This window comes from Schistocerca piceifrons, chromosome 1 (assembly GCF_021461385.2).
Source record: "Schistocerca piceifrons isolate TAMUIC-IGC-003096 chromosome 1, iqSchPice1.1, whole genome shotgun sequence".
Taxonomy (NCBI): Eukaryota; Metazoa; Arthropoda; class Insecta; order Orthoptera; family Acrididae; genus Schistocerca; species Schistocerca piceifrons.
In genome coordinates this window covers 357176955-357201379 of record NC_060138.1, presented here as the reverse complement: position 1 = coordinate 357201379, position 24425 = coordinate 357176955, and the positions used below count along the sequence as shown (strand labels likewise).

The 24425-nt window shown below is 38.7% G+C and overlaps 1 protein-coding gene across 2 annotated transcripts in view; it reads left to right on the top strand.

Moving 5' to 3' along the window:
* The first annotated feature begins 7342 nt into the window (after positions 1–7342).
* LOC124789630 (transmembrane emp24 domain-containing protein bai) overlaps positions 7343–24425 on the top strand; it is a 34315-nt gene continuing 17232 nt past the window's right edge. Inside the window, exons 1-3 of one of the 2 annotated variants that reach the window (XM_047257056.1) lie at positions 7343–7635; positions 7713–7833; positions 9073–9143. In XM_047257056.1, coding sequence (XP_047113012.1) covers positions 7459–7635; positions 7713–7833; positions 9073–9143 — 369 coding nt within the window. In that variant the 5' untranslated portion in view covers positions 7343–7458. The remainder of the gene's footprint in view (positions 7636–7712; positions 7834–9072; positions 9144–24425) is intronic. The other variant, XM_047257064.1, reaches the window with a different exon arrangement.

Sequence of the window (24425 nt, the reverse complement as noted above, 5' to 3'; positions counted from 1 at the left end):
TATCCAAACTCCACATGTACAGCTTTCGTTATGCGTTTGCGAAAACCATTTCATAGATTCTACAGTTCTTTATACAGATAACTTCATCTGTTGGGTGAAGAACTGTGATTCATATGAAGTGATGAAGTACCATGTTAATGAATTCGACACATCATCATAGACAGTCGATAATCCTTATGGTATTATTCCACAAAGCAAGAACCTTGTTAGCCTTGGAGGTATAAGGCGAATGGATTGCCGATTGTGGAGTCTGTAAGTCTGGGATCAACAATGTATGCATATTGCACATTGGAAGGTACCACCCATAGGTGGGATAAGTGAGTGCATCATATGGCGTTGAGAGCCCTCTCTATCAAAGACTATTTGCGGTGTTTCTGCAGGGGTGTTCGCTTTTCTGCACTACAGCTCCGCACATGGTACGCCAAACAGGTATTCAATCGAGAGGACATGCGGTTTATACTGTACTGCTGTCTAAAATCGGCCTGTCGCCTCATGATGATAAAAGGGTCATTTGTGATCACGGGATTGGACTCTCCCATTCTCACACTGCTCACTTGTAGTGAGAGGGTGGGTGGGGTACTGTGATTGAATGAGAGGAAGAGAATGAGTGAGAGAGAGAGAGAGAGAGTATCTGCACAGTAGTAGTATGACCCTTTTATCGTAGTGTAAGTGATTTTGTGTGTGTGCATATGTTGTAAGTATTTATTTACAACCTGTGTGGCAAAAAACATAAAAAACAAGAAAAAATCTATATTTAGATGTATATATAGAGTGATTTTTTTCACCATTCACCAAATCTAGGAACTAATCGATGAGAGGATATGGAACAAAAGAGGTCTACTCAACTTACATTCGGAAACACTTGGTTTCTCAGCTAGAGGCCAGTTATCTAGTCATATTTTGTTACAGAGACTGTGGTGTAATGCACTGTACCAATCAGTTACAGTATGCATGGTTTTCTCCTAGAGGGTGGTACTGTTACTCATATGTCATGCCCTAGCGCCCTCTCCTGCCATAGTAATTCACTTCTCTTGCTTACTCACCTTGAAGTGGATGTCATGCAGCATTGTACACAATGGTTCCGTATTCAAATTGAGAGCTTGCTGACATGGTGTTTGCTTACAGAAAGGCACATGGTAACAGGTGGCGGGCAGAAAAGTTGTATCAGTTGTATCGCTGCTGTCAACAACCACAGCATTCAATGTTTGCAACAGCGTTTCACCAGTTGTATAAGACAGGGTCGTTTCAGGAAGCTGGAAATCGTGAATGACATACCCAAAATTTTTGGACACCAGACTTGGAGGGAAATGTGATTAACACCGTGGAAGGTGACTCCTGTTTCAGTACTACACATTTGGCCTGTGAGTGCAGGGTAAGCTAGGCGACCCTGTGTAACATTCTCCATGTCAATTGTTACTACACTTATCACTTACAGCGTGTGCAGGGCCTGCTAGCGACAGATTTTCCACATCAGGGGCAGTTTTGTCACTGTTTTTTTCACCAGGTAACCATGACTGCGAGATTTGTGCCATCCATCCTATCTACAGATGAGGCCATCTTTATGCAGAGTGGTATCTTCAAGTTTCATAACAGTCATCTGTGCGATAGTGTGCAGAACACCAGTGGTATGGTGACAGCAAACCATCAGCATCTGTGTAGTCGAAATGTGTGGGCCGGGATAATTGGGGCCATTTTTTGGGACCAGTCTTCCTTCTATGTCGTCTACCAGCCAGAACTTTGGCTTTCGATCTCAGCTATCAACAACAAAAGCAGTAGATTGTCTCTTTAGTAACATACATGAAGGATATGAGAACAAGAGACTCACTTGTGCAACACTGCTAGATTTATGCAAAGCCTTTGGCTCTGTCACATTATATAATGATAAAAAAACCTAGAAAATTATGCTGTTGTAGATAAGCCATTACAACTATTTCAGTCATACTTAAGTAACAGAGCACAATTAGAAAAGGCCAACAATGAAAATTCGACACCTAAGAAAACAAAGAGAGGAATCCCACAAGGCTCAACACTTTGGTATTTCTTGATCATTGTGTATGTCAATAATTTCCCAAAGTACATGCCATTTGACAGTATACCATGCGCCGATGACAGGACACTAATTACAGATGGGAACAATCTACAATGTGTCTTAGAATACAGCAGAGTAGTAACTGAAATGAGCAGTAACTGGTGCACGGCCAATCTTTCATCTACGAATAAAATAAAAAGCAAACTCATATGTTTTACCCTGAAGGCATTCAAACTAGATACAAAAAAAATGTCATATTGCTGGGACTGCATGAAGATCAAAAACTTACATGGGGTAAGCATAAAAATTATGTAGGCAGAAAACTTGCTCATGCTCTCTTCCTACTGCACAAGGTCAGACACATAATTAGCAAATATTTATTAATTTCTACATACTTTATTTTCTTGCAATCACAGTATGGGATACTGAACTGGGAAAGCTGCAAAAATCACTTTAAAGGACTCAAGATAATGACACTATATAGTATGTCTGTCTAGACTTCTTTAATATATGCTAAAGAAATGAAAGGGAATTTTAACTTAAGGTCCCAAGTGCATGTCCATAGTACTTCATTCTAGATCTTCTGTACTCAAGACTGCCATAAAAACATAAGAGATGTAAGTATCCACGTTTTAAACTCTGTAACAAACTCCCAAATACACAGAGCGATCAATCCATGAATAGCCTTAAGCATACCATAGAAGTGTGGCTCAAATGTACGCTGTACTACTCACTTGATGGGTTTCTAAATAGCAACACACAGGTATATGCATTAGGCAGTCAATATTATATCATGAACTATGCCTGTATATGTGTGAGACTCTAATGTATAAGCATTTACACTTTTTCTACCTGGTACTTAATTTAACATATAATTATATATGGTACTATTGTATTTGTGATTAATATAATTTATTATTATTATTATATTCCATTGTATGTGTGATTATTGTATTATCACTGTTATTTTAGCATAGACCTATAGACATATTGCACATACGTATTTTTGTAAGTAATATTGTATCGTTTTGTCTATTGAAAGTGCTGATGAAGCCAATTGTATGAAACCCCCTCCCCCAAAGGGAAATAAAGATTCTATTATATTCTAACCTGTTCTGTAACTACTAAGGATACATATGTTTTATTTCCAGATGACTAGCAATGTTTTGTAAATGGATATGCTACACTGTTTCTTTATTCTACAAATAGCAATGTATGTTCTCTCTTGTTATAGTACAGTTGGCTTATTCCATATATGTGACTGATTTATGGGATGACACCTTTACATTTGTTTGACAACTGCTTCTACTTCATATAATTTTTTAAATGTGTACAGTGTGAGTATGTGGGTGTGATTACTGCTGTTCAATGTAAAACAGTATGTGTAAAAACGAATTGCTGGTAGCAAACACTAGTGCAAAAGAATATCGTAAAAATTGTTAGTACATTATCATATTATCCTGTGTCGACAGGCATTATGAGTTTAAATTAACTTCTTCCACACTACAGTGGAAGAACTCATTTCTGATCCACTGGGCCGGCTAACAATTAACCATCTTTTCTAAATTACTCGACAGAATGCTGACCGATAACGTCAAACACCACCGATATCTCGACAGGTAGCCCTCCCTTTCGTTTTAAGGCATTTTCTAATTCTTGCCATGACAATGGCAGGGATTTACGGATCGAAATACTGGATTTTTGATGAATTTATCCAATGTATGGAACTGATACGTTGACAAAAACATTTTTAAGCCATAAGTCTTTAAAACCAAGAAAGATCATTACTTTACTTTGTTTCAGTCTACATCATAATACCATCTGCTATCTGAGTCCATGTCCAAACCGTTTGATTTAAATTTAGGATGATATGTTCAAGGCTTTTATCCATCTTCACCTCCCTGTGCATTTTTGAAATTTTTCAGCGTGACACACATTGTGCACATACTGATGGAGGCTGCTGTCTATTGCTTCATGCATAAGCCTTCCAGTGTCTGTTATCTTGAATGTTTTGTTTTTTCCCCAAATAGCTTGTAACATGTGCACAAATTAATTATATAGGTTTATACTGACAGTTATATGTGAGTACACACAAAGCTGTGTGACCACATTCACGTGCAAGGGAGTCAGATTTATATATTCTGTCATGTGAATTTTATACACTAACGAGCTGCAGGAGTTCAGCACGAGCCTGGCATATATTGTCTGGAATACTTTTATTTTTCAGCCAGAGCACAATATCCCCTTTCCTGGTGCTCATACTTGGTCATTGCTCTTTAACAGCTAAATGATAACTGGCACGGTAATTTCAATGACCGACTTTGAAGCTAGGTATTGCAAGAATGGTTCAGACAATCACTTTTTGAAAGTGACAGGGATCATTTCGGAATGGTAGTCACTACTATTTCTCTTACATATAAATACAAGTTTACTCTCAGGAACCAAATCAGAAGAAGAGGCAGCACACAGAGTAAATATCCAAGAATCTTTTCCTAAGGATCCTTTAAAACCGCCATTACTATCACTCATTTCCAAGCAGGTTTTAATGGAATGATTTCGATTCACTCTTGTTTAATCAAGGTAAATACACTGTAGAACTACATCCTCTTTCTGTATTGTGCATCTTTATAACGGACATGCTTCATTCTGCTCATTCAATCTAAAAGCCCTCTTCTTAACATATTTAAAACCAATGTATTTTTAAATTATTTACATTGACGAATCGCCACCTTTGAAGCTAATTTGCTCAGGGATAATTGTAACATGTTTTTTGTGATGTTGGATATTCCCTTCTTACATACATTCAAACACAGAGCGCTTTGAAACATCGATGTCAAAACCATCTATTTGTGTTACAGGTTTCTTGCGATTTCAGTGATTTTCAGGCAATAAGAAAACAAATTTTTCTGACCTTTTTACAGCTCCAACACTTTTATTTATTATTCTCTGTACAATTCTCTTGCCAAAAAGTGTTTCTGCAGTTCGTTCTTGAGTCTTCAAAATGTCAAAAACAGAAGTATCGCTTTCAGATTCACATTTGAAGAAGTTATAAATGCGGGACATACGCCTCATCGACTGCTTGTGAAACAGCTACATGATTACCCTGCAATTCACAATTAAGGGCGTGTCAGAGCGTTCATAGAACCACCTTCGAGCTATTTCTCTATCATTCCCCTCTCGAGCAGCATCCAGGAAACACTAACGCTTTTATCTTTCCTTGCGAGCTCTGATTTCTTTTATTTTATTGTGATGAACACTTCTCCCTGTGTAGGCGGGCGCCAACAAAGTATTTTCGCACTCTGTGGAGAAAGTTGGTGACTGAAATTTCATGAGAAAATCCTGCCACAACGAAAAACGCCTTTGTTTTGATAATTGCCACCCCAATTCGTATATCATATCCATGGTAGTCTCTCCCCTATTTCGCGAAAATACAAAACGAGCTGTCCTTCTTTGAACTTTTTCGATCAATTCTATCAGCTATGGATCCCACACCTGACAGCAGAGGGTGGAAAAGGAAAGTGTAAGTAGACTCTTTAGTAGAATGCTGTATGGTCTACCAATAAATTATAGTCTTTGGTTTGTTTTCCACACAACGTTATCCACGTGATAGTTGCATTTTAAGTTATTTTTAATTGTAATCCCTAAGTATTTAGTTGAATTTACAGCCTTTAGAATCTTGCGTTTTATCCTGTAAACCGAATTTAGCGGATTCCTTTTAGTGGCCATATGGATGAATTCAAACTTTTCATTATTTGGAGTCAAATACCACTTTTCTCACCATACAGATATCTTGTCTAAGTCTTTTCAAATTTGTTTTAATTTCTGATGACTTTATAAGACGGTAAATCCCAGCATCATCTGGAAACAGTTTAAGACTGTGCAAAGAGTTTAAGATGGCTGCTCAGACTGTCTCCTAAATCGTTTATTAGATCAGGAACAGAGGAGCGTCTATAATACTTCCTTGTAAACGTCAGATATCAGTTCTGTTTTACTCGACGATTTTCCGTCGCTTACTACATATGAGCTCTTTCTGACAGGAAATCACGAAACCAGTCGCACGACGAGGACGATGCTCCATAGGCACGCAATGTAATTATGGTTTCTTGTGAGGAATTTCACGTTTATTGCCGTCACATGACATTTTCATTATGATATCATACTAAAACGTTTACAGATACACATCCATAGCTATACTGCTACAAGAAAGTAACATCGACATCTGAGTGAATAATTCGGGCTATCTGTGAACGAAACTGCATGGTCGCGAAATACGGCAAAGCGCAACATGCGAGAGAGAGATGCTCACAGTCTAGTTTATAACTCGCGGCTAGCCGCTCGGGGAGAGAATTTACGTTATTGGCTGCTAGCAGTTAATGGTGCGAGAAGCGCAGAACAGCTGAGAACGTGGCGCCACAGCTTGTGACTTTCTGTAGAGGCATCATGAGCTACCGTTCACCCAGGGCGCCACAAATTCTACGTGGTTACACAGCTTTCAATATGGCGTCACCTGAAATCACATGGACGTGTATGAATGAGGACAGTGCAAGTTATGGCATTAGAAATGTGACAAGAGTTAAATACAATGAAGACGAAACCCAAATTCTGGATACGAAAATGGATTTGGCACTGGGATAAATCACGGACCTCTTACACTTTATGAAAGAAATAACACTCAGAGACGAAAATGCTATGTATAAAGATAAACTAACCAACAGCTGGCGTGTTATATCATCTGCAGACACGTCACTATTTCAAGAGTTTGTAATTTTATTGCATTCGCTGACATAGCCATTTCGAGTAACTAGTTTTGAGTTTAACAGTTGCCATATCACACTCGGGAGCTATTTTCTGCATATAATCCATAACTTATACAATGCTTGGTCTCTCTCTCTCTCTCTCTCTCTCTCTCTCTCTCTCTCTCTCTCTCTTACACACACACATACTTATCCGGAAAAACAAACATATGTTGCTGTCCATGTAGTTCCAAAAGTTGCGAAAATTACCTGCCGACCACTGATTTCACTGTTTTTCAGTGATAAAATGAAAACACATTGAAAGCGAATGGAATAAAGCTGCAATTACTCCTCGATAACAGCGAAAGGATACTTGTGTATCGAAATACTGCCACCAGGGAGCAGTGGTGATAGGAAAGTAACCCACAAAGCACAAACAAGTTGAACTTCTTGTCGCATGACATGCAACTGCAGTAGTCCACTAGCTGTGGCGACAGGTTAGTTGCGTGTGTAACCTCGTCTGTATCGATATAGTTGCAAAGATGTTTTACATCAGGAAATGACGTTCACGTGTGAAAATCTTTGAGTAAAGCCAACTCATCTGTGTTTGGATTTGATGCAATGCGAGTGGAAGTTAACAATATTTGACAGTGTGTTGTGCTATATACATGGTAGTTAGCTCTTTTTGTTACCGAAATGGATTTAGTTTATTTATTATTGGGCATTATAGCCGTTATAAGAAATGTAGAAGGAATAATGTGGAAAATGGAACCAAATACACAAAAATGTTTGAGAGAAGAAATCCAGTCTGACGTTCTTGTGACGGGGGATTATGAAGTATCTCCAGCTCCAGGGCAGAAAGTGGATTATATAGTGGGTTCTTGACAGTAATCATAGAATTTACTATTAATTTGTGGAGTCACTCACTCATAAAATGTTTTCTAATTTAGGTTAGAGATTCAAAAGGTCATATTCTGTCACAGAAGGAGGATATATCGAAAGGAAAATTTTCGTTTGTGACTGAAACGTACGATAAATTTGAAATATGTTTCACATCACGTGTGCCACCCAGTAAGTATTGGAAACTCCATATGAAAATTGTAAATTATGAAAACCATATGTTGTGTGTGTGTGTGTGTGTGTGTGTGTGTGTGTGTGTGTGTTCGCCAGGCTTTTTTTTTCTTTTTCTTTCAAAATACGCTATTTGCACATGCATACAACTGTTGTAATACAGGTAAAGAATGCACTACTTTCGCAAAAGGCGCACGACTAAGCCGTATATTTCAAATTTCGTCGATGTACCTCACATGGGAAGTTGGAACAGGAAAACTCACGTTGTTCCCTCAGTTTAGTAAAATTCTGCAACTACTGCTTGTCACATCGTTACTATTTGTAAATGATGCTGATAATTAATTTTTTGTTCTTGAACATATATCTATTCCTATTGTGTTACAGTAGTTTCCTATACAGAAAACGAATATATCAATATTCGTGTGAAGGATTTACAAATGGAAAATTATAGGAGTCCGGGATAGCTTCTTGAATGACTTTTGAAAGTTGTGTAATTGTAGGCCTACTGCAGAATGAATTCAACTTAATGTTTGATGCACTAACAACTGTTGTGCTGATGTTGCCTTCAGTCTAAAGACTGGCTTGATGGATTTCTCCACACTAGGCTAAAATAACAGCACACATTACGTCATTGGTCAAAGCCGACGGGTGGTATCGGACACTAGAATTGACCCCTTCAACCTGCAACATATAGCCATCTGAACCTGCTCACCATACAGTACATAGGCAAGCTTTGGTCACTCCCTACAATTTTATTATCCTGAAGCTTCCCTCTAAGAAATTAATGGTTCCTTGTCCTAACTGCGCCCTTATATTCGTCCAAGTTTCGCTATTAATTTCTTTTCTCCCTATTACAGTTCCACCTCATTAGTATATGTGTACCCATCTAATCTGCAGCATTGTACTGATGCATCACATTTCAAAAGTTTACATTATTTTTCATGGCTGAACAGTTTATCATCCACATTGCACTTACATAATAACTGCCATGGTATGAAATTCAATATATAAACAGATTTTGACATTTAAACCAGAACATGTGAAAAGTCAGCTTTAGTTAGGCCTATGTGGTTATTGTGACACTCTTATTTTCAGAAAGAGATGCTACAAATATTTATTTTCAAAGATATTGCATTTTTGTATAGTAGTGTTGTTTCTGTTATTACCCTTGAAGATTAATATGGCCATGTTGATTTTTTTTGTGTGGAGTGTTTGTCATTTGTTTCTCTTTTGCTCTAGATCAGAGGGGTGTAGTCCAAGAAGTTTCTCTTATTACCAAAAGAGGTGTTGAGGCCAGAAATTATGAAGGTGTAAGTATTTTACATTAGATATGTTTCAAAAATGTAAAAAGTGCTAGCTATTTGTAATAACAAAACAGTTATGGAGTAAGAATGTCATCTCTAAAATATATCCATCCCAGTCTGCTGACCCTGAATAATGTCAATAAGTTTACATATGTAGAGAATGAGGTAATTTTAAGTAAGTTAGATATTAAACAAACATTTCATCAATTTAATTTGTTCAGAAATATATAAAAACGTTTTTGCAAAATAATCTTTTGTACTTATTGATTTATTATAAACACACTGTCCTTCAGTTTTGGCGTGGGGAACTGAGCTTAGTAAAAAATTCAATTCTGTGGTTGCATGTCAGTGTCATGGCAGAGATCAAAGTCTCAACAAGTGACCAGTGGAGATCATCACTAATACAAACTTTAGCAAATGACAAACAACAAACAAATAGTGCCACCACAGAAATAGGAGATTTGAGTGGCGTGTTTTAGTCAACCTCTTCAAACTTGTTAAAAATTTGAAAATAGCAGACCACAGTAGGAAGGTAGTAGTTTTTCTCAGGGACACAAACGTAACTCTGGAATTTGCAATATAAATATAGAAATATGATCATGACACATTCAGTGGTTTCACCAATTTGCAACCAGTCTCTCCACTCCCAATGATACCTAGACATTCGGCTACACTATGGTTCACTTTACCATGATGACGTTTGGCAATGTGGTCACTGGTGAAAGCAGAACAGCAGTATCATAGTAAAGAACACAATGTAAGGCATCACCCACAAGAACTAAAGAACATATTGTTAATGGAACACATGAATGCTGTCTACAAGTTAAATATGCAAACAGAAAAGAAGACACTATCTTTCTGTCCCGTGATGTCACTCTTAAAATTATTTCAATGGCTTGTGTATATTGCTAGTTCTGGGGAATTATATGCATAGAAACAAATTGAAAAATCAGTATGTAATAAGACAAAATGTACTTGTGCATTACATGAAGCAGCAGTATGGCTATGATTTAATTACGTGTCTAGCTATCACACCTTAATTTTCTTCTATTAATTACTAAAATATTTTCTTTCATGTAAAAATGGCCAATTTTTTTCGTGATATTTGGACATTGTGTTTTTGCTTAGATAAGAACATCTGGTATTAGGTACTAGCAAGAATGGAGAAAACATGTAATCCTATATTTTCAGTGTTAGCAAATATACTACTTAAATCAGTACAGTTGCACAGATGTTTGTATTGTGCTGTACTCATTCAGAATACTACTGCTTTTAAAAGTGTTCTGTAAAAAATAATTCACTGCTCTTTAGGTAATAGTTCCTAGTTATTTATAATTAGGTGTTAGTACATTACATTTAGTTTTCTTGAAGTGTAAGAGATTTGATGCTAATGTAGTGTCTGTAATGGAAGTCTGAGCATGGGACTGAGGAATAGTTATTACATGGCACATACACACGTGAAAAAGTAGGGAAAATTTTACGAGCTTTTGAGCTACTGATATTTTTTCTATTTCAAGCACAAACAAAGGTGGGAGAGCTGGAGAAAGAAGGCAGTCGAAGAAGTAGCCTAGCAGATATTTAGAGGAGGGATATATCGCAGAAATGGAAAATATGCTTAAGCATCAGTTTGTGTCTGTACTGCTCGGAGAAGCTGTTGTTTTGGTTGAGGAGGAATCCAAATGGCATGTATGGAAATACAGAAGTGTCCGATTCCACCTGTCTGCTTTGACCTGTGACGTCACAAATATGGCAGAAACGATCATACACTATGACTCCAATATGGCGCCTATGATGTCATTACGGAAACATGAACACAAACACAAAAATACATTGAAAAACCAACACACACACGGAAATTTGGGGTTTTTGGGTGGGGAAAAAGTAAATATAAACAAATTTAGACACACACCACCATACCAAACCACACAAAACAACAACACAAAACTCCCCAAATTTCACACAATATCCTCTGGAATCGGACACTTCCCTTGACCTATATAGCTCAGCAGCAGCTCCCGATCCCACAAATTAGAATTGAACACTTCCCTTGACCTATATAGCTCAACAGCAACTCCCGATACCAGAACACCCACAGCCACAAACCACACATTGGAATCGAACACTTCCCTTGACCTATATAGGTCAACAGAAACTACCAATACCAAATCATAAAACCCAAAACTACAACCATGTCCACAATCATCACTACCTCAAAAAACACAACAAACCAACAAAATTTGAATCGAACACTTCCCTTGACCTGTTAACCTTACATCTCCACATACAGCCGTCCCTGGTCCGAGTCGCCGGAATTTTAGTAAGCCTCATTTCTTCACGACATACTGAACACTTCACGACTTCATCCAAAAATCCGAATACTTGAAGAAATTTTATTAGAGACAAAGCACTGTCCCCTATCATCGCTGACAACCGAAAACTGTTGACTTTGTCAGTAATATCCATACCTACCAAAGACTTAAACTTAAAAAAAAGCAATTTACCAAAATTCACACACGACGAACAGAAAAAAACTAAAATAACTCCGAAATAACAAAACTAAAATCGTTAACTCTCTGAAAAATATTTTGCTGAAAGCACAGTCCTGATACCACACACGTGCAATGCTATCATGCAAATGAACCCCATACGCCACGTAGCATGCTACCCAATAAACACACCACCAGAGAGAACCACCGACCGCAACAATACGCCACCTATAAACACGCCACACACGCAAATTAAACCAAAAACATCACCTAACCCACCACTAGAGAGCACCACCGATTACATCAAAACGACACCTACAAACACACCACTCTCACAACCTAAATTCCGCGCCGTCGTGATGTCACACACAACAACAGCCTTATGTAACGGGTCAAAGCCGACGGGTGGGATTGGACGCTTCGGTCGACCCGCATGTATACCTAAACAAGCTGTCAAAGCAATTGATGTTGTGATATGCAGGATGCACAAAAAAATTGTTTGCAAGTAGCCACAATTTGCTGGTGGCCATTCATATTGGTAGTCAACGAGTTTGTTATGCATCTGTAAAACATTGCTGTTGCATCACAGTTGATTATGAATTTGCAGCTTGTGCACATGGATATTGTTGTAAAGACATACAGTAGGATGTAGTAGCAATATGTGAGAGACAGGTCTTCTACCTGGGCAACTCGCAGGGAATTCACACACAATGTGCAGGATTGACACGGGGATTTACTAGGATGGATGTGGGAATGCAGTACAACACACCAGTTTTGACAAGTAATGCTGTCAACAAGGCAACTACTAATCAGCACTATTTTACCACTGCAGAGACTATTATGCTGAACAGTTGTGTGTGTTTTAAAATACAAGTTATTGGACCATCCTTAGTACCCTACAGGAATATGGGGGTTTCAGGCTGTGACATTCTTGATATTGAACCAAACCTGTTAAAAACTTGAAAATATCAGACAACAGTGAGGAAAATTTGCATTTGCATCAGGGTCAAAAATGTAACTACAGAATACACAAAGATGGCTAATGTAATTGTTGAGATATGATTTTCTAAGTTTCAACAATCAGCTTAATGGAAATAATTGGACTTGACTCGTGTAAGTTTGTGGATCTTCGTAACTCTATCAGTGTTGTCTGTTGTACCTGGTGTTAATTAAAGTAATTTCCTGAAGTTCTTATGTGTGGGGGAAGATTGAACTAGCTGTTAGAAAATACTTCGTGTATCCAGCCGTCAATTATTTCCTAATTATGTGTAGTATAATACCCACAAACTGTCATCAGTTAGGGAGACTACATGGATCACATTGCCTTCATTCTCATTCTTGACTTTTATGGGAAGTAGTAAATAGTTTTCTTATCTGGTTTCAACATTTTCATCTCTACACTGCAGTAAAGGGAAGCAGTATGAATGTTCTGTAGTATGAAGAACAAGTTCTTGAATGTCAGAAGTATTTTTGATAACATGTTGGTTTGATTTTGACTAATCACACCTATCTTTAGTTAGAAAATTATTTAATGGGATAGACAATAAAAATCTATTCACCAAGCAGTGGCAGAACACACGCATAAAAAGTGGTTGTAATTGACAAGCTTTCAGAGACAGTGGCTCCTACAGGGTTTCAAGGGGAAGGAAGAGGGGTGAAGGAAAAGGACTGGAGAGGTCTAGGAAAAGGAGTAGATTTCGGGAAAGTCCCCCAGAGCTGCAGGTAAGGAGAGACTTACCATACAGGATGAGAAGGAAAGACCAATTGTTGGGGACTGCATCAGATAAGATTTGATAACCTGAGAGCTTAAAGGTGGAAGACGGGGTAATAAGCTGACAGAGATTACTGCTTACTCATCATGCATGATTTAATAAGAGTTAAATGCAAAGTGCACTGTACAGAACAGAGGGGGGGGGGGGGGAGGCAGTGAAAAATGGCTGAGAAAGACATTGAAAGATATAGAACACTGAAATGGAGTGAAGCAAACTGTAGTTAGTGCAGAAATGCCGAGACAGAAGAAATTAATGTAAACAAAGGGCAGGTGGGTAGCGAGAACCAAGAACATGTTGTTGTGCTAGTTCCCACCTGTAGAATTCTGAGAAGCTGATGTCTGGGGGAAGACTCCAGATGGCATGTGTGGTGAAACAGGCGCCGAGGTCATGAATGTCATGTTCTGGAGCATGCTCTGCTACAGGATATTGCGAGTTGCCAGTATACATCCTCAGCCTGTGCCCATTCATCCTGATTGATAATTTGGTGGTAGTCATGCCGATGTACGAGGTGTGGCTAGAAAAAAACCGGACTAGTACTGGTGAAACAATAAAACGAATGCAATAAGGCTGAAAGTCGCGTGGCCTGTCACGTGACTCTTGCTCCGCCTACTGCTCGAGTTTCATCTGCCTCCTACACTCAGTCTGCCCGTGGCGTCTGTTTTAAGTAGTTGACGTTTTGTCTGTGCGTCGGAAAATGTTGAGTGTACAGAAAGAACAGCGTGTTAACATCAAATTTTGTTTCAAACTAGGAAAATCTGCAAGTGAAACGTTTGTAATGTTACAACAAGTGTACGGCGATGATTGTTTATCGCGAACACAAGTGTTTGAGTGGTTTAAACGATTTAAAGATGGCCGCGAAGACACCAGTGATGACACTCGCACTGGCAGACCATTGTCAGCAAAAACTGATGCAAACATTGAAAAAATCGGTAAACTTGTTCTACAAGATCGCCGTTTAACAATCAGAGCAGTGTCTGAGTTAACAGGAGTTGACAAGGAAAGTGTTAGGGAGATTCTTCATGAAAGTTTCAACATGAACAAAGTGTGTTCAAAAATGGTTCCAAAGTGTCTCACAATTGAACAGAAGGAACGCCGAAGAATGATTTGTTCTGACATCCTGGAAAACATTGAAAGTGATCCCACCTTCTTACAAAATGTTATTACTTGCGATGAATCGTGGTTTTTTACTTACGATCCCGAAACTAAACGCCAATCGATGCATTGGAAAACTCCTGGTTCTCCACGACAAAAAAAAGCACGAATGTCAAAATCGAAATTCAAGGCAATGATGATTGTTTTTTTTTTTTTACATCAAAGGGATTGTGCACATTGATTGGGTACCAGAGGGACAAACAGTGAATCAGCATTACTACATTAGCGTCCTGGCTACCCTACGTGAGCGAGTACGGAGAAAACGGAACGATTTGTGGAGAAAAAAGTCGTGGATCCTTCACCAAGACAATGCCCCAGCTCACAGTGCATTGTCAGTGAAGACGTTTTTGGCAAAACACAACATTCCCATCTTAGATCATCCACCCTACTCACCTGATTTGGCCCCCTGTGACTCTTTTCTTTTCCCGAAAGTCAAGTCAGCTTTGAAAGGAACTAGATTTGAGACTGTTGAAGCAGTAAAAGAAAAAGCGACGGAAGTAATGTATGGACTTACCGAAAATGATCTGCAGCATTGCTATGAACAGTGGAAAATATGTATGGAGCGGTGTAGAGACCGAGGAGGAGAGTACATTGAAGGAGATAACATGAAATTGTAAATAATTGTAAATAAATGTTTTTTCCAGCATCAGTCCGGTTTTTTTCTAGCCGCATCTCGTAGAAGACCAAACAATGTTTACATAACATCTTGTGTACTTTTCCAGCATCTCTGAACCATTTTGAAAGATTTTGGAATTTTTTTTATAAAAAAATATGTTTATGATTGTCGCACTCCTTGATTCAAAATCTTGAAGGACCATCCACTCGTAAAGGAAAAGACCATAATGAATTCAAAACTAAGCACACTGGACAAACAGTTAGTCATCTCCTGGGAGCAAGATGCTAATACTGTGTAACATCGCCTCCAGCCTTGATAACGGCTTGTTTGCAAAGTGTGTCCACAAGTCGTTCCTTTAGATATGTAATATCCAACTGAAACAATTCATTGATGATTAGATCCTGTAGAGCTATCAAATGATGGGGACAATGTTTGCCGTCTTTCACCTGTTGTTCCACATAAGTAGATATTTCCTACAGAGTTAACATTGGGACTTAATGGGTCAATTGAAATACAGTAGGTTGCTGAAGCGTACCTCCAACCAGAACAACAGGTGTGCAGCCCTGTGAACAGTTTTCATCTGTGAATACTAGAGTATCTGCCAAATTTTATGGGAGTTTCGGGATGCTGTTGTTTTTTACACTGATGGCTCTAAATCTGCTGATCATGTTGGGTATGCCTTCACGTCCTTCGTTGGAACGGAAAATCATCTACTGCCACCCTCATGTGGGGTGTTTACTGCGGAATTGATGGCAATTTCCCGGGCCCTTACCTTTATTAAACAATCCCAACACAACCGCGTTTTGTTATGTACGGACTCGATGAGTGGCCTTCTTGCTATTGACCGGTGTTTTTCGCGCCATCCCTTGGTCTCTGCCATCCATGACCATCTCGCTGATCTTCACCGTGCTGCTTGTTCCATTGACTTCTTATGGGTCCCGGGCCATGTGGGTATCCCGGGTAATGAGCTCGCTATCGTTTGGCTGGGGGAGCAGTTACTTACCCCCCGTTTTCTGTAACCCCTCCTGCAGCGGATTTACGGCTTCACATCAAATCCCACTTTGCACAGTCATGGGCCAATTCTTGGGAGGCTACTCCACTGTCTAATAAACTTCGTGCCATTAAGGTGAATACAGGCCCATGGCGTTCTTCCTTTAGCCTCTCCCGCAAGGACTCGACCACACTGTGTCGTCTCCGCATTGGCCATACCAGGCTGACCCATGGTTTCCTTTTGCGTGATGAGCCACCCCCGCTATGTGGTTGTGGAGCTTTCCAGTCAGTGGCCCACATTTTGGTTGAATGCCCCCTTCTTTTGGCTCTGCGTGCTAAGTACTCCCCCACACTTTACCTTTGATGTTGGCTGACGATTCCCGGATGGTCTCTCTGGTTCTAGGTTTCCTCCGGGAGAGTGGTTTTTATTCTCAGTTTTAAAGTTTTTAATCTCCCTCTGGTGTTGGGGCAGGGCGGTGAGTGTTTGGGTGTCTCCCACTGTAGGCAGTGTTCAGAGATTCCCGATTCACCTCCCTGACCGGAATCCTCTTTTCTTTCCCTTTTACTCTGTTTTTACCCCTTCTTTTTAAGGCTTGGTTAGTTTTTCTATTCCCATACGTACTTTCTGCATTATAGCAGTTGTACCTTTTAAGTCACAGGTGGTCTTGCCTATGCTGTTTCAGCATAGTGTTGGGTTCGTTCTCTTGCCAACTTCCCTCATTTGTTTTTACTAATGACAACGTGACTGCCCTTTTACGTTTCCCCTTTATCCGTTTTATTTTTCTGACTATACTGAGATGTCCCGTTAGCAGCATGGAGTCTATTTGAAACAAGGGACTGATGACCTTGCTGTTTGGTCCCTTTAACCTCAAACAACCAACCAACCAACTAGAGTATCTGCCGCACACTTGTTGTGAACATGTATAAGAAAGAGGAACACTTGTTCGCTAATAATGTTGAAATAAACATCTCATTTCATGTTGATGGTAACCTGTATAAGGGGACACAAGTCATGATGTGGAAAACACTCTCAAAACATGACATAACCAGTTCTGGACTGATCGGCATCCTCCATACTCCATGAGTTAAATGCTTCAATTGGAGCATTCAGCACTCGAGGTTGCCAAGAATTCGGCTCGCCAACCGTGACCTGATATGAGTGCCTAAGTGCTAAGACTGGCTGGCACATTTCTGCCAATGCCACACCATGCTATCGGAGTGCAAAGAGGGAGAAATGGGTGAAACTGTGAACACGACACGTTTAAAGGGCAATGCAGTTGCACTGCATACGACTTGGTTTTATGTTTCACATTTCTTAACAACATAGTTCAAAACCAAATGTTTTAAGTATTATTAAGTTATTTTTGGTGCACTGAAGGCATAATATAGTTTTCATCTGCTACAAACTGCCAACACACAGACAGACATAATTTCACAGATTTTCACACTCAGGTTGCTACATAGTTGTGATTTATTTAGGATCATAATTTAAAAAAAGTCTGTCACACTTGTTTGTCAAAATGTTGTAGCACTTTTGCAATCTCATTATGGACTTTAGCATTAGAAGGATTAGTGTTTAAAATGGGACTTACCTTGCAGATTAATCAGCTACATCTGCACATGCACAGGGTCACTGTCAACTGAAATGGCAAACAGTCTCGAAAACAGATGTAAGTGTGGTTGGCAGTATCCGTATAACGTTCAGGAGACCTGCCATGCAATTCTTTCAAGGCCACACTGTATTGTTCGAACCTTAAATTTTCTTTAACCCTAGTGAGTTTAGGGAACTGGACTGCATTTGTTGGACTATGTCCCTTCAATACAATTTTCTTTTTAAATATGTTCCCATTAAATAATAAGTGGTTTCTCACCTTGCAGTGCCTTACTATGGGCAATTTGCAGTAAAGTCTGCTTAAAATGCGAGGTCTGCAATCCATTCTGGATGTTCTCATTTTCAATTCTGCACGCCCTTTTTCCTAGCAAGTTTTAAATAAAAAAATCGTTCCAGGCATGCCCATTGACTTAACCAGCGAACTTTACAGTAATATATAAAGTCTCCATACTCTTCTTTCATATCCATTTGAAAGCTCCTGCAACTGACAGTGGAATAATGTGTGTGAATTCAGAAATTTTACTATTCGTGCCACCAATTTCTTCACATGTTCCATGCCTGCAAATTTAGCATAGTGCTTTTTGATGTATAGAACAATGAATCCGGTCTGTTGATTGCATTTTCAGCTCTTTTGTTCTCAGCTAAGTCTTGGAATGCTTTCTGCATCACTTTGTAATGTCGTTTCATAGTGAATTTGCAGTACCCGTCACTTGTGCAATTGCATAATACGTACTGAGACTTCTCACTCTTCTCTTGTGTCATTCCCATCCTTTTTTAAAGTCTTGTGATGATAGATCACTAAACGGCCTCTTTTTGTGTAGACAGCTACTGGACACGTGAATGTCCTTCGTGCTACGAATGACGAGTGAAGGGTACAGGGAACATTTCTGACACCACTATTCTGCGGAACTGTAGAGAGTTGTGCTGACCGACACATGCAATACTTAATGAAATGTTGTACATTTCTGGGTACTTCAGAGGACTGAGCAATGCTGAAATATACCAGGCCCTGCTTGCATCTAGTCTGGCACACCATGACCGGCCTTGCTTTAAATCATATAAAAAGAGGCAAAATTGGACCACACTGCATACCTTCAGACAGTTGCTGACCAGTTTCGTAGTTGTTTGTGACAATCATCTTTGGTCCTTGTTGGTTATGATCTTTCTGTGGTGACAGATCTGCCATGTTACATGCCTGTGAGTGGTACCCCATCTCTTGCAGACATACAGGATAATCTGCATTGATATACGAAATAACCAGGCAGTTTCATTCACTTTATGGTTATGTCCACATCAAAACACACTCTTTTCTGCAGTGTCTCTAAATCAACTAATCTTACTGTGCTGATTCAATTCAGCCAAAGACATGCACATCTATGACATGAGACAGGAGTGGATGGTCAGATGAGTGTCTGGTGCCAGTTCTATACCATTCACAGCTCTCTGAAGTGGCCGCTATACTGTTCTAAAGGGAGGACTGAAATTCTGCCAAGTGATCTTGCAAAAATATTTGTTTTGTTTTAAACCCCAAAAGTCATAGTCAGTTTCTTTTACAATTTTTGTTTGTTTAAATATGTGTTCAATATGTTTTGGGAAGTAATTCTTTTTGGATGAGAGTTACTGCTTATGTCATCTAAGATATTGCCTTTACTTTGTAGGAGCTGATTTGTCACTTTTGAAACTGCTATGTACATGTTTATCTAGATTGGAAAAAAATGGAAAAAATGGCTGGTAGGACTATCTGTACTGTACCATAATATAATAGCTCCTTCATAGAATGTACAATCTCTGTATTCACATTAATAATTTCTTCACACACAAATGTATTTGATTTCTGTGTTGAACAGCAATTTACATTTGGTACTGTAAGTTTAGTTAAGACTAATGCAGAACTCTTTGGATAGTGGTACCAGCTTATGCTGTATAAATGTTAGTGGTTCTGGGTGCTGTCTCATAATGAACTATTTGTTTATTGTGATTATTTTACTCTAATTAATCAAATTTTCCCCTTATGTTACTCACTAATTTCTTGGGTTGGGATAAAATGTCATCTGTTTAATTTCTTTATTTAAATTCTGTTCTTTTTGTATCTGTACTCATGATGTTAATATAAATAATGGAAGGAGTACAGGTGACCACTCATCATGTAGTTGAGCAGTTTGCAGGCACATAAAACATGATTGAAAACTTAGCTTGAACTCGCCATGGTGTAAGCAATGTGGGGGTGGGTTGCACACAGCGGAATGGAGTGGTTTGGGAGTAGGAGAATGAAACAGAAGTGAGAGATCGCTGAATCGGTAGATAAATATTCTTCGAAGAATTGCATGATCCTGTCAGTGTAATTCAGAGAAGCTGGTATTGTACAGGAGAAACTTAGGTGACACTGATTCTGAAGTGTAGTTCAGCAGCATATTCTACCACTAGGTGGTCAACTTTGCTGGTGGCAGTTTGGCTATGGCCATTCATTTGCGTAGTATTCTAAATGGTGGTCACACCCCCATGGTAGGATAAGCTGATGACAGAATTGGCATAGAATATTTTTTATACAGTTCTTTGGTTCTATTTTTTATTTCTAATCCTTTGCCACATCATTTTCAACAACTTACAGACTTTATTTGCTCTCATTTCTTCTTATTGTTGTACTATTTCATATCAAATTGTCCGTGTGATTTTGAATTTATTTATTTATTATGTTGATTTATTTCATTTTGGAATTTTATATTTTCATCCATGTTTTGGCATTTATTTCTATTCCTCATTATTCTTGAATTTTCTTTCATTTCTCTGTTTAAATCTTCATCCGTGTTATTTTTTCCATAGTGCAATATGAATGTGTGTTTTAATTCTTTGTACAACTATCACTGTCCAAAACAATTGTGTCTTGTAAAAAAAAGATGTTTTCACTGTCATTTCACATCCAGAATATATTATTCCATCTTTTATTCTCAACTGATAGATTGACATTTTAAAATCTTTAAATGTCATGATAGATAAATATAAATAAGTAAAACCATAAACACAATGATTCGAAATGAAATGGCATAAAATGAAGAAAGAATGAGAGCAAATAAAAAAAAGGCAATACATTGATGAAAATGGTGTGGCAAAGGATAAGAAATGAAGAAAAATTGCATTTTGAACAATTAATAAAAATGATTGCTTATTAAGACAAAGATTTAAAAATAAAAAATTTCAGAGCACCAGATGAGATTTGAACTTAGAATTTTCTGCACGCCATGAAAGTATCTTAACCTCTGTGCTGTGCTGCCACTCTGCTTAATTGTATTTGTTCAAACTGTAGAGGATCACAGGAAATTCTTTTTCATGGATTACTCACAAGCAAGGACCCAATTTCATAAATGATTGCAGGGTGTATTAAATGGGACCCTAACTTGTACCACTGTGTAGATGCTTTAAAAAAGTTGATCCCATCCATGGGGACATCTCCCTGTTAGAATGACGCACTCTTTGGTGACTGAAAGGTCACTGTAATGAAAACTGGTAATCGATTGAAGACGTGTGCTGGGATGAACCATTCTCAGATGACCCACTTGCTGGCATATCAGGTTAAAAGTAAAAAGAGATAAATGACTAATAGCTCCCATTGAATTTTAGTCTGTTGAGAAGCTTGATGTTTTTATTTAAATGCTACAGTCACATCCCATACAAAGAATTAGGATGAAAAGAAAATTCTGTGCTGGAGTCCTTACATAGTTCATAGTTTAATAACCTAAGCAGAAGATTCTGGTGTACTTTTATAAGATAACTGCTCAATTCTGGCACGTACTGCTGTATGTATCATGTGTAAAATAGTCAAGAGCTTAAACTGTGGAAATTTCAAGGAGACTAACAGACATGTGACACACAGCACCAGAACCAAATGGTGATCCTTATTTTTGTGTGTATTGATTTGTATTGTTCTGTGGTTATTTAATAGTAGAACATCATCTGGTTAAGTATCCATAAAGGACAATGATGTTACTTAAATGTTTTGTGTAATTGTGTTGGTAATTGTGACAAACAATTCAGTGTACAAAACCACTGAATGTACAATGTATTTGCAAAAGGAGTGCTCTTGATATTAAAGGTTCATACGATATTTTCCATAAAAATAATTTTGAAGCACACGATGTACAACTGAAATCTCAACATAGGCTCTTCCATAACCAGCAACTTTGTCGTATGACTAGAACCAATTTTTTCTCATGACGTCACATTCATTGTGTCACCAGGTCACAGTCATCAGGCTAAACTACAGATCAGTCTGTCCCTACAACTTTCATTCCCAAAAAGCATAGGAAAAAAATTTGAAGCTGTGGCAGCAACAATTCAAGGCAACTTTTATGTGATATGACCATATGTAACTGCAGACACTTACAGGTTTATACGCTCAAGTGAATAAAAAGTTCTTGGGTTTCCAACTGCGTCAAGTAATTAAAATTACATGAGCTTTCGGCCATTGTCAAGTGATAAGACTGCCAGTGGGCTGCTGGTGCACTCCTTATAAACACTATCTGCAAGTTGTGATGTCACTTGTGCCCACAGCATCACCGTATACAGGCATATGTTGTCTTGGCGTCTGATGTGCCCGCTTCAATCACACGATCACTGGATCCCGTACTGAGCTGCAGGCCACCATCTTTGTTTAAGGTGTTATTGGTGATTTTTATTTCAATGGCTGCTTTAATTACACAATTACAGAAGCCATTTGTACGAGCCATGGCAGACGTATCGTCAAATTTTACCCAGTGTCCATTTTCTAGGGCTAGCATAAGTGATGAAACATCTCATCTCCTCCCTGCATCGTTTCACAGTGCTTACTGTTTGTCTGACAGAAGACTGGCCATACTTACAAATATCTTGTAGACCTCAGGTGTTCTGACACCTGTTACGTCTTTAACAGGTCTGAGTAGTTGAGGCATTTTCGTTGGAGGCCTGAAATCGATTTGATCTTGTGTCACTTAAGCAGGAGGCTTATCTTGCCCAACACGGAGTGACAGAATGGCAAGAAAGCAAGATTCTTTTCCTGCTTCTCGTCGGTCTTGTTGTGAGTCTTGCTTGATGTCACTTCATTTATTTGATAGATGTTATAGCTGTTGTTAATTAAAGACCTTCCGTAGGTGGTTCAGCTCATGGGGCAGGTTATCAGCATCTGATATCATTCTTGCACAATGAGCCAATGGTTGTAAAACAGTGCACCTCTGTCTGGGTGATGATGGCTGATAGCATGCAAGTACAGATGTGCTGGTTGAGAATGTTGAGTAAGGACGATGCATCATCTTCTTCTACCTCCATAGTAAACTGAATGTTACTGTAATGTCGTTGAGGTGTTCCAAGAACTAGTAAACTTCAAGTCCATTATGATGAACGTTTCATCATATTGAAAGAAACAACTAGGCTTTATGGTGCCATGTCTAAGGCAATATCCTCAGAATTCTCCATGAAGAGGTTTGCAATGGTTGGAGCTAATAGGCTACCCACTGCTGCAATGCTGTCTGTCTGATCGTAACACTGACTGTTGTACAGAAAATAAGATGATGTAAGTGCGTGCCTTAATAGCTTGACCATTTCACTTACAAAGAGCTGGGGTACTAGGTTCAAACAGTCTTTGATAGCAGTCTTTGATAGGCATATTTGTAACTTTTTATTCAGTGTAACTGCCATGAGACTATGCATTCTTACATTTGATACTCAGAATTTGCCATTCTTTTCGTGTCTCATTGTGTACCTGAAACTGTTCTCCCTACATATGTGCTGCCAGGTGGTGATGTTAGAGGCAAAGCCCACTTGTTGGCACCACCCTTGTCAACATTAGTCGATCTTTTTTGTGTCAGGATGGAAGAAATATTACAAAGGGAATGCATAGAAGAGATGTCGAAAAGCATAAACATTTTGACAAAATTAGCAGCTGTGTGCAAATGACTTGCATATATTTATTATTAGAAAAATATTAAATGGTATTGATAGTGACTTTGTCATGAGTAGTTCTATCTTAATTATATATGAAAACCACGAAGAGAAGTTAGCATTATATGTTGCCAATGTATTGCTCTTATCCAACATACTCTGTAAGCTGGTTTGCCACGTTTGTGCCTTCAGTAAAAGTTTGTATATACATAAAAAGCAGGTCAGCTTACAGAGCATGTTCAAGAAGTTGCAGATTGGCAACATCAGGGTTATAAAGAGAGAGTGGTGAGATTGGCCCGCCCATGGGTCCAGGAAGGGGAGGATTAAGAATTAACGAAGTCATGTAGGACAGTGCTCTTAACTCTTGTTTCTGTCTTTTTGCCTATGAAAAGAAGCAGTTCCCTCAGCCCAAGACTGTAGACACTTGCTGTATTGACGTCATTTTGTCCAAGTAGTTCATAAAGAAGCTGCTGCTACTACTACTACTACTACTATACTGCTGCTGCTGCTACTACTCAAGAGGCATCCATTGCTAACATGGTTTTTGTGATAATAGCATGCTTGGTTCACACAGCTGCAGCCAACACAGCTCACTCATGTTCAACAACAGAACTCTCACTACTACTACTTCACTATGGTATTGCAGGACCTCAAAGGTTTTTGAAAGGGTGCTGAAGCAGATAACACTATTTGACCAAAAGCTTTTGATTTTTACCAATTTCTGATATCTGAGGACTGAAGCGAGAAGTAATG